General features: G+C 37.5%; 1 protein-coding gene across 9 annotated transcripts in view; it reads left to right on the forward strand.

The window, feature by feature from the left end:
* The window catches only part of MYO9A (myosin IXA), a 291275-nt gene that overhangs the window by 91959 nt on the left and 187020 nt on the right, over window positions 1-12296 (forward strand). For all 9 annotated transcript variants that reach the window (XM_074392722.1, XM_074392721.1, XM_074392727.1 and 6 more), the window contains 2 exons: window positions 5866-5963; window positions 9304-9430. In XM_074392722.1, the coding sequence (XP_074248823.1) occupies window positions 5866-5963; window positions 9304-9430 (225 nt within the window). The remainder of the gene's footprint in view (window positions 1-5865; window positions 5964-9303; window positions 9431-12296) is intronic.

Genomic DNA, 12296 nt, shown 5'->3' on the forward strand with positions numbered 1-12296 from the left:
CCACCGCGCCCGGCCATTATTATTATTATTAACATCTCAGCCTTTTTTCCTCAATTATAAAATATTGAGAATGAATTAAATACTGGCAATATGTTGGCTGATGTCTGCCATTTACCTTAAAGCTGATCTAAATAACTTCAGTGTAAAGTGTCAGTCAGTCTTGCCTAATTCTTTTATTTATCTGAGCCTTGAATTTTAGGGTCCAACTATTAGGTAGAGTTTTAATGATAATTGCTATAAGTGATAGTCTCAGCACACTATTGTGTCTACCATGCTGCAGAGGGATTTGACTGGTACTGTTCTCTGGAGACAAAGCTCCAACCTTGGTCACTACTACCTTTATAGGAAACTAAACGTCTGTAATACCTGGAAGCTCGTTTCCTGTGAGGTAGACTTGCTATAGTGCTTTCAGGGATCATGATGCAACTTGGACAAGATGTCTTGAAATCATAATGTTTTCATCTATTTTGTTTTAAGTATTTTTACAGCATAAAGATTCCTATTGCTGGCTGGGCGCGGTGGCTCAAGCCTGTAATCCCAGCACTTAGGGAGGCCGAGGCGGGTGGATCACGAGGTCAAGAGATCGAAACCATCCTGGTCAACATGGTGAAACCCCATCTCTACTAAAAATACAAAAAATTAGCTGGGCATGGTGGCGCATGCCTGTAATCCCAGCTACTCAGGAGGCTGAGACAGGAGAATTGCCTGAACCCAGGAGGCGGAGGTTGCGGTGAGCCGAGATCGCGCCATTGCACTCCAGCCTGGGTAACAAGAGCGAAACTCCGTCTCAAAAAAAAAAAAAAAAAAAAAAAGATTCCTACTGCCGTACCCATCTGTCAGTTTGTAAGTTTGTGGTCACACCTTTAAACATTGTCTTTCTGGCTTTATTACTCATCCTCTGCCAGTCTAGTATAAGGTCTCTGCATACTGCACAACTTTCTCTGCGTATATTTTTCCATTTGAAAAGCACTTAACATCTGGCCAGGTGTGGTGGGTCATGCTTGTAATCCCAGCACTTTGTGAGGCCTAGGCAGGTGGATCCCTTGAAGTCAGGAGTTCGAGACCAGCCTGGCCAACATCGTGAAATCCCGTCTCTACCAAAAAACCCCACAAAAATTAGCGGGTATGGTGGTGCGTGCCTGTAGTTCCCGGCTACTCAGGAGGCTGAGGTGAGAGAATCACTTGATCCTGGGAGGCAGAGGTTGCAGTGAGCCAAGATTGCACCACTGCACTCCAGCCCGGGTGACAGAGTGAGACCCTGTCTCAAAAAAATTAAATTAAAAATTTAAAAAGCACTTAACATTCAGATTCCGTCTGTCTTTCTGTCTGTTTTTTGAGGCAGGGTCTTGCTCTGTTGTCCAGGCTGGAGTGCAGTGGCTCAATCACAGCTCACCCACTGCAGCCTCACCCTCCTGGACTCAAGTGGTTCACCTCACGATCCTGAGGAGTAGCTGGGACTACAGGCACACACCACAGCATCTGTCTGATTTTTAAGTTTTTTTTTTGTAAAGATAGGGTTTTGGCCATGTTGCCCAGGCTGATTTTGAACTCCTGGGCTCAAGCGATCTGCCTATCTCAGCCTCCCAAAGTGCTGGGATTACAGGCATGAGACACAGTGTCCTGTTCCATGTTATATTTGATTCTTATAAAACCTCTGGTGGTAGTCATGATTACCTTTCACACAAGAAGAAGCGTTGGCTCAGAATTTAAGCCAATTGTTCATATGATATAAAGCTTGTTAATAGTGTAGCAGGGATTCCAACCAAGCCTATGTTTTATCTCATTTTTTCTTTTTTTTGAGATGGAGTTTCGTTCCTGTTGCCCAGGTTGGAGTGCAGTGGCGCAATCTTGGCTCACCGCAACATCTGCCTTCCGGGTTCAAGCAATTCTCCTGCTTCAGCCTCCTGAGTAGCTGGGATTACAAGCATGCACCACCACACCTGGCTAATTTTGTATTTTTAGTAGATACAGGGTTTCTCCATGTTGGTCAGGCTGGTCTCGACCTCCTGACCTTAGGCGAGCTGCCTGCCTCAGCCTACAGGTGTGAGCCACCATGTCCAGCCTCTCCTTTTTTCTTAAGTTAACTCCAGTGTCTTTACTGACCTTCAAAGTCAATCATTTCAGTTTGTGTCCTGTACTTTACACTGATAGTTATAAAAAAGTATGATCTCTTAAGTACCATTTTAAGAAATAGTGACAAGATACAAGAAAATATGTAATTTGACTATTCTCTTTCTTTCCCTCACGTCTACACTAATTGCCTACTTCACGCTAGGTTTATCCTAGGCATTTGTAAATGAGAAGTGTGTCATCCCATACAAAGAGCAAGGTCTAATAGCATGAAAGCGCATTTGGATATGTTTGTGGGGGCAATGTAGTGGCATGTTATCAAGTAAAAACAAGAACTTATACTGAGCTGACAGAAGGATTGCCTATGGTTTTTCAGTGGAAGGGGTCGTAACAGTTGTTGGTTAGTTCCCTACCTTATCTTTTGAACGTTACCATTTCCTTATCTCTGGCTGACTGGTATTTGGATCCTGGCACCTGAAGGCTTTTTCCAGAACCCTGGAAGGCCTTGGAACTTGTAGGGCCCTCTAGAAATGACCTGAGAATTAACAACTCCCTGCTCTCTCTCCAGAAGTCCTCAAACAATGACTGATGAGAGAGAAAATGATATATAAGTACAGTAGCGCCCTTACCTCTCTAGGTTTTATATTGTTTCTCAAAGATAACCCTGGGATTAAATTCTGTTTACGCCCTGTGGTAACTACTTTCCTCCTGTGTCCTGTTTAATCTGTCTTCTCTTTTACTTTCTCACTTTCTCTGTGACTTGTATTTGACTCTTGGTCTGTCTCAAGATCTGCCTCCCAGGGAGCCCAAATTAAGATAAAGGTGTTTCTGTTCTGGGAGATTTAATTTATCCTTAGTTTTTCTTCTATAGTTGTCATCAGAGAAATAGAAAGGAATTAATACGCTTTTGTAAAAACTATATTTACTGAGACCACTTTGGGTTTCTGAAGAACATTTGGTTAAGGATAACAGCAAATACAAATATATTTTAGTGCCTCTTTCAGTGTACTTCCCACTGTTTTGGTGGTTTTTTGTTTGTTTGTTTGTTTTGAGATGGAGTCTTGCTCTGTCCCCAGGCTGGAGTGCAGTGGCACAATCTTGCCTCTTTGCAGCCTCCACCTCCTGGGTTCAAGTGATTCCCTTGCCTCAGGCTCCTGAGTAGCTGGGACTATGGGTGCATGCCACCACATCTGGCTAATTTTTTTTATTTTTTAGTAGAGACTGGATTTCACCATGTTGGCCAGGATGGTTTCAGTCTCCTGACCTCATGATCCACCCACCTTCGCCTCCCAAAGTATTGGGATTATAGATGTCAGCCACCTAACCCAGCATTTCTCAACATTTTATATACGTTAATTGTTCCACTCACTTTTGGGGCAGATGAGAACAGTGTTAGAAGAATCATTATTTACACATGCGGGGGCATAGACTCCTCCCGCTTCCCTGCCACTTGTGATAGGAAAATATTTGTTAAATCATAAAGTGAATGAACTGTTTGTGGTTTGAGAGCAGGGGGAAGAGAAGCAAGAGAGCTTTTTTACAGAAGATTTGCTTATTATTGGTAAAAGAAGAATGCATTTAAAAATTTATTTTAGGGCCAGGCATGGTGGTTCACGTGTATAATCCCAGCACTTTGGGAAGCTAAGGTGGGTGGACCACCTGAGGTTAGGAGTTCAAGACCAGCCTGGCCAACGTTGTGACACTCTTGTCTCTACAAAAAAATACAAGAAAATTAGCCAGGTGTGATGGTGTGCACCAGTAATTCCAGCTACTTGGGAGGCTGAGACAGGAGAATTGCTTGAACCTGGAAGGCAGAGGTTGCACTGAGCGACATCACGCCATTGCATTCCAGCTGGGCAACAAGTGTAAGACTCTGTGTCCAAAAAAAAAAAAATTATTTTAATGAGTAGGACATTGGCATGTCTGTAGAATGTCTTAAAATTGCTTACGAAGAATTTTATAGTCAGAAAATTAAATGCATGGGTTCTCAGAAAAAACTTTCCTTGTGGTGAGTTTAAATTTTTAAACTATGCATATGCAGCTCTCCATGTAGAGAATAAAAATGTTGTTCATAACATTTCAAAACTTAATTTTAAACTTTAGATATTCATTAATTGGTACTTACAGTGCCTAAAACAGATTTTCTTGTACATGGTAAATACTTGATAAATACTTCTTATAAAATAAATGAGCACTTTATTTCTGAAAAAGGAATGTTCATTCAATATTTATATATTATTCAATAATTCAGTGACTTTGTGCTTACCTAAATAATGACTTGTTTTTGGCACTGACTTCGCACTGGGTATCTGCAGTGAATAAGACAATTAACAGTTCATGTAGTTCGCTGAGTACCTGATAGAACATTCCCTAGGAAGATAGGCATTAAAAATGTAAATACAAATGTGAGGAGGTTTTTGAAAGTGCAAGGGACTGTGAGAACATACAGTAAAGGGATTTAACGACTCCCTTACTGTTTTGAAGATTTAGAGCATGTCTACCACTATGGGACTGTTTTTGGACCTGAAATGCAAGGATTATGCTTAAAAACCTGGTATTTTAATCTGGTATTCCACAGCAATTTTTTTTTTCCTGTCTGGAAATGGTGTCATGCTGTGTTGCCCAGGCTGGTCTCAAACTCCTGAGCTCAAACAGTCCTCCTACTTCAGTCTTCCAAGTAGCTGGAATTACAGGCACGTGCCACCACCTGACTATCCACAACTATTTTTACTGACTCACATGGCGTGTTTTCTGAGGATTTTTATGCTTTCACGTATACTTTCTTTCCTTACTTGATAACCATGTTGTCTATTATTTCATTAGGAAAAATTATATATGTATAAAATATATAAATAATTATGTATATAAATACATAGATATTTCATCTGTATATCTGCTGTAGATGTAACAGACTGGGTGCAGTGGTTTACACCTGTAATTCCAGCACTTTGGGAGGCCTAGGTGGGCAGATTGCTTGAGTCCAGGAGTTCCAGACTGGCCTGGACAGCATAGTGAAACCCTGTCTCTATTAAAAATACAAAAAAACTAGCTGGTCATGGTAGGACTAGCTGGGTAGTCTCGTTGCTTGGGAGGCTGAGGTGGGAGAATCACATGAGCTCAGGAGGTTGAAGCTGCAGTGAGCCAAGATTGTGCCACTGTACTCCAGCCTGAGCAACAATAATTGGGCCCTGTCTCAAAAAAAGAAAAAAAGAAACAAATACGTGTCTATATAAATCTATACATATGCATATAGATCTATAGATGTAACATAAACCTCTTTATATTATATAAATCTAGGCTCCGCTATTTAACTAAATTACTGCCTCTTCTAAAATTTATTTTTATGTCACTAATATCTAGTTCAGTGCCTTACGTAGGGTGGTAAGCACTTGTTAAATATTTGTTGAATAAATAATATTTGCTGGTGGAATTGAGCACCCTTACATGCTTTGAATTTCTGAAACTCTTTAGAACCACTCAGAATCGAAGTTGGTATCAACACATTTTATAAGTATAGCTAGCTCTTTATCTTAAGTTACATTTGAGGTTCCAATTTGGTGATTGTGAAAGGGAGAAAAAAAGTAACCTATTGGTATTTTGGTAGGTATGTGTTTAGTTTATGTACCTATAGTAAGATAAGAGTTGTAATGAATTTGACTATGTCTAACTATTCCACCAGCTCTAATTTTCATTTATACATACAGGTACGTATCATAAATTATTGTATTTCTCAATGGCCCACATTATTTTTAGATATATAATCTTGATTTTTAAACTTTTATTTTAAATAAGCAGGATTGCTTCATGGTGGAAGGAGAAGATTTGAGACATGACTTTGAGCGCCTGCAACTTGCCATGGAAATGGTAGGATTTCTTCCCAAGACAAGAAGACAGTGAGTTTACTTGTTGTATTTTTATACCTCCAATAGAGAACACATAATATGTCTTTGAAAGATTTCTCTCCCTTGATCCTTTTAAACAGTTTTCTAAGTGGTATTCCTCATCCACTGCCTCATCCATCTCAAGCATTATTTTGAATTCCTTTTTTGTGATAAATTCATTGAGAATCTGATGGAAGCTAACACTGTTCTTGTTGTAAAATATACATTCTTAACAATTTGCATATAAATGCAGGAATTTCTGGTGCCCCTGAAGCCTATCCATGGACCTTACTCAAAACTTTTGCTTTATAACACCATTTTTATAGCTCTTCATTTTTTATATATCTGTATCTCTAATCTTATTCATACTTATCAGATGCATGGTATTTATTCTATCAAATGTTTTAAATTGTAAATCTAACAAATTAAAAACATGAAAAGGTTGAGATAAAGATGAAATAAATTACATTTGAAACAAATTATTTAAAATTTAAAATTAAAGACTCAACCTTGGCTCTCACCGGAAAAAAAATAGTTACTTACAACTTTTTGAGGTAGGGGAGTAGTGTTAATGAATATGTCAGATCTGACTATATTGTTAATTTTTTTTTTCTTTTTTGAGACAGTGTCTCACTCTGTCACTCAGGCTAGAGTGCTTATTGCAGCCTCAACCTCTCCAGGCTTAAATGATCCTCCCACCTCAACTTCCCAAGTAGTTGGGACTATAGGCTTGTGCCATCACACCCAGCTAATTTTTGTAATTTTTGGCACATTGCCCAGGCTGGTCTTGCATTCTTGGGCGCAAGTAATGCACCGGCCTCAGTCTCTCAAAGTGCTATGATTATCAGCATAAGCCACTGCGCCCAACCTCTGTTAATTTTTAACCTCATGATTGATGAACCTATAGGAGAAAATTACCTCTGCTGTTTTCTTGTTTGCCTGTGTTTACATCATTGGTATGACTCTTTAATTAGCAGGCTATTTGCTAGAATCTTTTTTATGAGAAGTCAGTTAAAACCAAATAGTATAATATGTAAGTTTGCATACCAAGTCAATTGGTGACATAAACTACAGTTCACTGAAAATTAGTGAATTAGAGTACCTCTCTCAATTTCTGTATTCTGTATTACTTCCACCTTACCCTCAGGATACCTAATTCACTGTATGTGATATCTGGCTGGTTGACATAGAGACAGAATTTATATATGAAATAATAGTGCAACTTAAATTTTTTTAGATATTGTATGTTGGGAATATAATGTTTACTTCTCATGCACTAACAGATTGTCTTCTGCACTTTCTTACATGACTGAATTCTGTATTGGAAACCACTGGAAATAGTATGTTTCTAGTAGGCTGACCTTCAGTTAGACCCTTATCTCTCACTAAAATTTTATCTTCACATATTCCCTAACACGAGTTTTACATTTTAACTAGACTTGTCTTGTTCTCTGAAACATTATGTTGTATTCTGAACACTCGCTGTTTTCCCTGTTTGGAATGATCTTTATCTCTTTTTCCACTCCTTCAAGTATCTTCATTTGTTTGGATAGAGAACACATTATGTATACTGCCACTCTTCATTCCTGTGACTATGATAAACTCTGCTAAAAAAATCACAGTACTCTTTTCTACTGAGCATAGATTACCCCAGAATTCCTTTTAACATAACCTTGTAGGCAGCCTTAAATTTTGTATGTGAATTGAAACCCGTTTTATTTAGAGCAGTTTATGATCTGCCTTTTTAATGAACTTTGTACCTTAACTGTGCTTTGTTGCTGCCTTCTGTATTTAAAGATATCTTGCCCTTTAGTATACTTATTTATTGTTACCTCCTAATGTAAGATTATACACTTTTTGAGAACAAGGATTCTCATTCATGTTTTAATATCTTTTTAATGTTGATTTGTAGTACATTAGATGAGTTGACGTTTATTATTGCTGGAGACTATCACCTATTTGTGCATGAGAACATTAATATGATTGTGAAATCCAAAGTATTCAAACAGTGTAATTAGTAACCACATAAATGTTTATCAAAAATCATTTTTAAGTGGCTCATGAAATTGTTTTTGTGTTTTGACTTTCATTAGTTTTTGTTTCAGTTGATAGCTTATTCTTTAATTTAATCCAGAATAGCATTATGAATTATTTTTATAATAGACTTTTATTTCCTGTGAGTCATGTGAATGATTCAAACATTTAAAAACCTTAGGCCGGTTGTGGTGGCTCACGCCTGTAATCCAAGCACTTTGGAGGCCAAGGCAGGCGGATCACCTGAGGTCGGTGAGCCTGACCAACATGGCGAAACCCCGTCTTTATTTAAAAAACAAAAAACAAACAAAAAACGTTAAATTATTTGAAAAATTAGATTTATAGGTTAGATGGTGATTTAGTACCTCTCAAATATTCCTAAGGTAATATCTCAGGTTTCTAAAGCAATGTCTTTGTTTTAGTTGGAATACTTCCTAATTTTAGGAAAATGTAGTGTTAAATTTTGATATGCCAAATTTTGTAAGACGTATTTATCCTAAGAAAATAACTGCATGTGACACAAAATTGTGTGTGTATGTGTGTATAGATACGGAGATTGAGGAAGAGCTTTTCAATGGAGTATTCAGCTGTTAAATGCCTCTGAGATATCAGATAAGTTAACATAATATACTCTTCTTAGCTACATAGAGGTCCTTGGTAACCTAAGATTCCAGAGTTAGCAGGAGTTGATGAGATATATGACATAAGTGGAGCGATTAGTTGTCGTTTGGAGGGCACATACTCCTCTGACTCAGGAGGGAACTTTAGAACGGAGGATCCATATGAAAGTGTTTCACAGTAGAGGTTAATATAACCCACCTGGCTTCATACTTTAAGAAAAAAACACCACAATATGGTGTAGGAAAGCATTTTAAAAACATAATAAAAATCAGCTAGGATACTTGATAAAAAAATACAGATTCAAGGCCTTTCCTTTAGAGATTATGATTCAGTTTATCTGAAACAGCATATAGGAAAAAAGCATTCCAGGCAGGATGAATAACATTTAGAAGGCATGACCTTTTAAAAACACTGTGACAAATTCAGGCAATAGCAGAGGTCCCTTTGAAATCACTATATAAGAAGTGGTATAACACTTATATTAATGTCATGAGAAGCATTTTGAACAGTATTTCCTGTGAGTCTGACATATAGTAAACCCTCTGTAAATTTTAGTAATTATTCCCATATTGCTTGTTTTCCAAAGACTAAATATTTCATATTTATACTGGTTAGTTTGTTTAACTAGAATTTTAGAATGAAATGAGCTTTGGGAATGGACACAACTAAGCTATAATTTGTGATTTTATTTTCCCAGGATTTTCTCTCTTCTCTCAGCCATACTTCATTTGGGTAATATCTGTTACAAAAAGAAGACATATCGGGATGACTCCATTGATATCTGTAACCCTGAAGTTCTGCCTATTGTCTCAGAATTATTAGAAGTGAGTGATTACATTCTTAGTTGTCATTTCAAATGCTTTGTAACTTTTATTTTTTATTTATTTGTTTTTGTAGGTGTTAATGGGTTAATGCTTTCTATTAATGTTTTTATTAGGCACTATTTTAAAATAGCATTTCCAAAAGATGGAATGTTTCCTGATAACCTGTCTGAGTTTGCTATTGAGTGTGGCAGAATCTTTAGAAAATTTGTGTTTTCTCCTCTGCCTCCCCTTGCTCCAGACATCCATAGTCCCTCAATTTGCTGGATAGGTTGAATATTTCCACTCTAGACTGTATAATGTCCTGGGACTATACTAATTTTTCTCTTCATAGATGAGATTTCTTCTCATGCTAAGATTTTCATTAGATGATTTTATTTCAAGATGGGGTATCTGGGTGGGTGGAGAAAAAAAATACTACTTTTTTTTCTTCATGGGTTGAATAGGACCTAAAGGTTCTCATCTCCTACCATGCTTTTTATATCAAGGCCTTTATTACCTGATTCTGTCTTCCTGGAGTGATAATTTCTCACATTTTATTCGCTAACGTCTCTCTTGCCCACTAGCTTCTCAACTTGCCAGATTTTTCCCATCAGATGGGGTGTCATTTCTTAATAGGCCCTATTGTCTGGCATAGCAAGGAAATATGTATACTAACCTGTGTATATATACACATAATCTGTACATATTTTACTATGTAACCATCTGTATGGAAAGCCAAAAATGAGTTCATAATGATGTGTTCAACTTCAGTCCATTCCCAAATGGATCATTCTAGCCTTCTTCCCTTGATTATCTGTGAACTCTCACTTCAGCAATGAGAAGGATGTCTCCTATCCTTTGCCATCCATTTATTTGTTTAATTCCAGTATACATGTATAATGGTATCAAAATTGTTAACCTGTACCCCTCTGGGAAATGACTTTTTCAACTAGAATACAGTGCTTATGTGCAATTACTTTTGCCTTTAATCCTACAGACTTCACTCATTTCCAAAACTACTCAGAACAGTACCTTTTCCTTCCACCCCATTTTTGTTGAGGTTTTATATATTTGTCATTTATGCAGTTTTCTCATCATGGTCTACATTCCTTCCTGGAATTCCCCAGTCTCTTAAGTAATTTTTAATATTTGCATACATTATGTTGTACTCTTCATGCTGTTTAGTTTTTGACAGATGTAAGAAGTCATGTGTCCACTATTATAGTATCATACAGAATAGTTTCACTGCCTTAAAAATCCCCTGTGCTTTACCTGTTCAACCCTTCCCCCTAAACTGCTGGCATCCACTTTTTTATTAGATGTATAGATTTGTCTTTAGGGCATGTAATATAATTGAATCATGTAATATGTAGATTTTTCAGACTGACTTGTTTTACTTAGTAATATGCACTTAAGATTTACTCATGTCTGGCTGGGTGTGGTGGCTCATGCCTGCAATCCCAGCACATTGAGAGGCTGAGGCAGGTGAGTTGCTTGAGCCCTAGAAGTTCAAGACCAGCCTGGGCAACACAGGAAGACTCCATCTTTACTAAAAATAAAACAAAAAATCCCCCAAAACACAAAAACTAGCTGGGCATGGGGACATGTGCCTGTAGTCCCAGCTGCTTTTTAGGTTGAGGTGGGAGGCTTGAACCCACGAGTCAGAGGTTACAGTGAGCTTAGATTGTGCCACTACACTGTAGCCTGGATGACAGAGTGAGACCCTGTGTCCAGAAACAAAAAAAAAAGATTCATTCATGTCTTTCATTAGCTTGATAGCTCATTTCTTTTTATCATGGGGTAATATTCCATTATATAGATGTACCATAGTTTGTTTATTACCTGTTGAAGGACACTTTGGTTGTTTGCAGTTTTTGGCAATTATGAATAGCTTCTTTTTTTTAAATTAAAATATGATTCATTTTCCAAATCTTGGTTCATAGGTTACTTCATATGGTTTAACTTTTAAGTGGTCTAAACTTGACTCCCTAAATACAGAGCATTTGTTTCTGCTTAGCATAATTTAGCTTTGTAGCATAAAGTTAATTGTTTACTAGTTTGTGTTTGTTGTAAGGCTGCAGTGCTCTTTGAGAGCAATGGATACCTCTCTTATTTATCTAACCACACAGAGTTTATTTTTTCTGTACATGATTGGGCATTGCTTATTAACTTCAGTGGAATGATAGCCTGGCAGAACAGGAGGCAGGAGAAGGGAGTACCTTGAATTGGAACTAGACTTACTGGAAAGAAGTTCTACCAGGAGATGGAGTGTGGTACCTGAGGATGTGATGTTGAAGACCATGAAGGTCAGAGAACAGATGGTATTTTAGTCAGGTATTTCAGGTGATAATTTAGTGAAGCATTTGGTACTGTGACAGGGCATTGTGACTAATGGTCTTACTTATAAGTCTAGGCAATTCAGCAGAAACCAAGACTTCTGTGTCTAGTGCTTCATTTCTTTTTTGGTAAGAGACTAATAAGAACAATTTAGGCAACTCAAAGAGGAACTCAGGTACAGGTTTAAAAGAAAAAATAAATCTAATTCTGAGAATTGGGCTAGCCAGTATTAAAAGACAATGGCAAATGTGATTTGACAGTAAATCTGACTTTTGAACCCCAGCTTCTTAAATTTCTTCTTGTGTATAGTTTGGATTGATTCTAGGGCTGAGGTTTAGTATTAAGTAGAAAGAAAATACCTTCAAAGTTCGGGAGCTGAAGAAAATACCTACCATGGAGTCCCATCTTTAGTTAGTACTTAGAAATTATTTTAGAAAATGATTGCCTCTAGTTGGTAAAGACTGACGATAATTGCAATCTTAAGGCTTTGATTGAAATAGGGTACAAAGATAAACACATTGACTGGTTTATTTAACATTTAAATTAGTTA

The sequence above is a fragment of the Saimiri boliviensis genome, chromosome 2 (genome assembly GCF_048565385.1).
Source record: "Saimiri boliviensis isolate mSaiBol1 chromosome 2, mSaiBol1.pri, whole genome shotgun sequence".
NCBI classification, from domain to species: Eukaryota; Metazoa; Chordata; class Mammalia; order Primates; family Cebidae; genus Saimiri; species Saimiri boliviensis.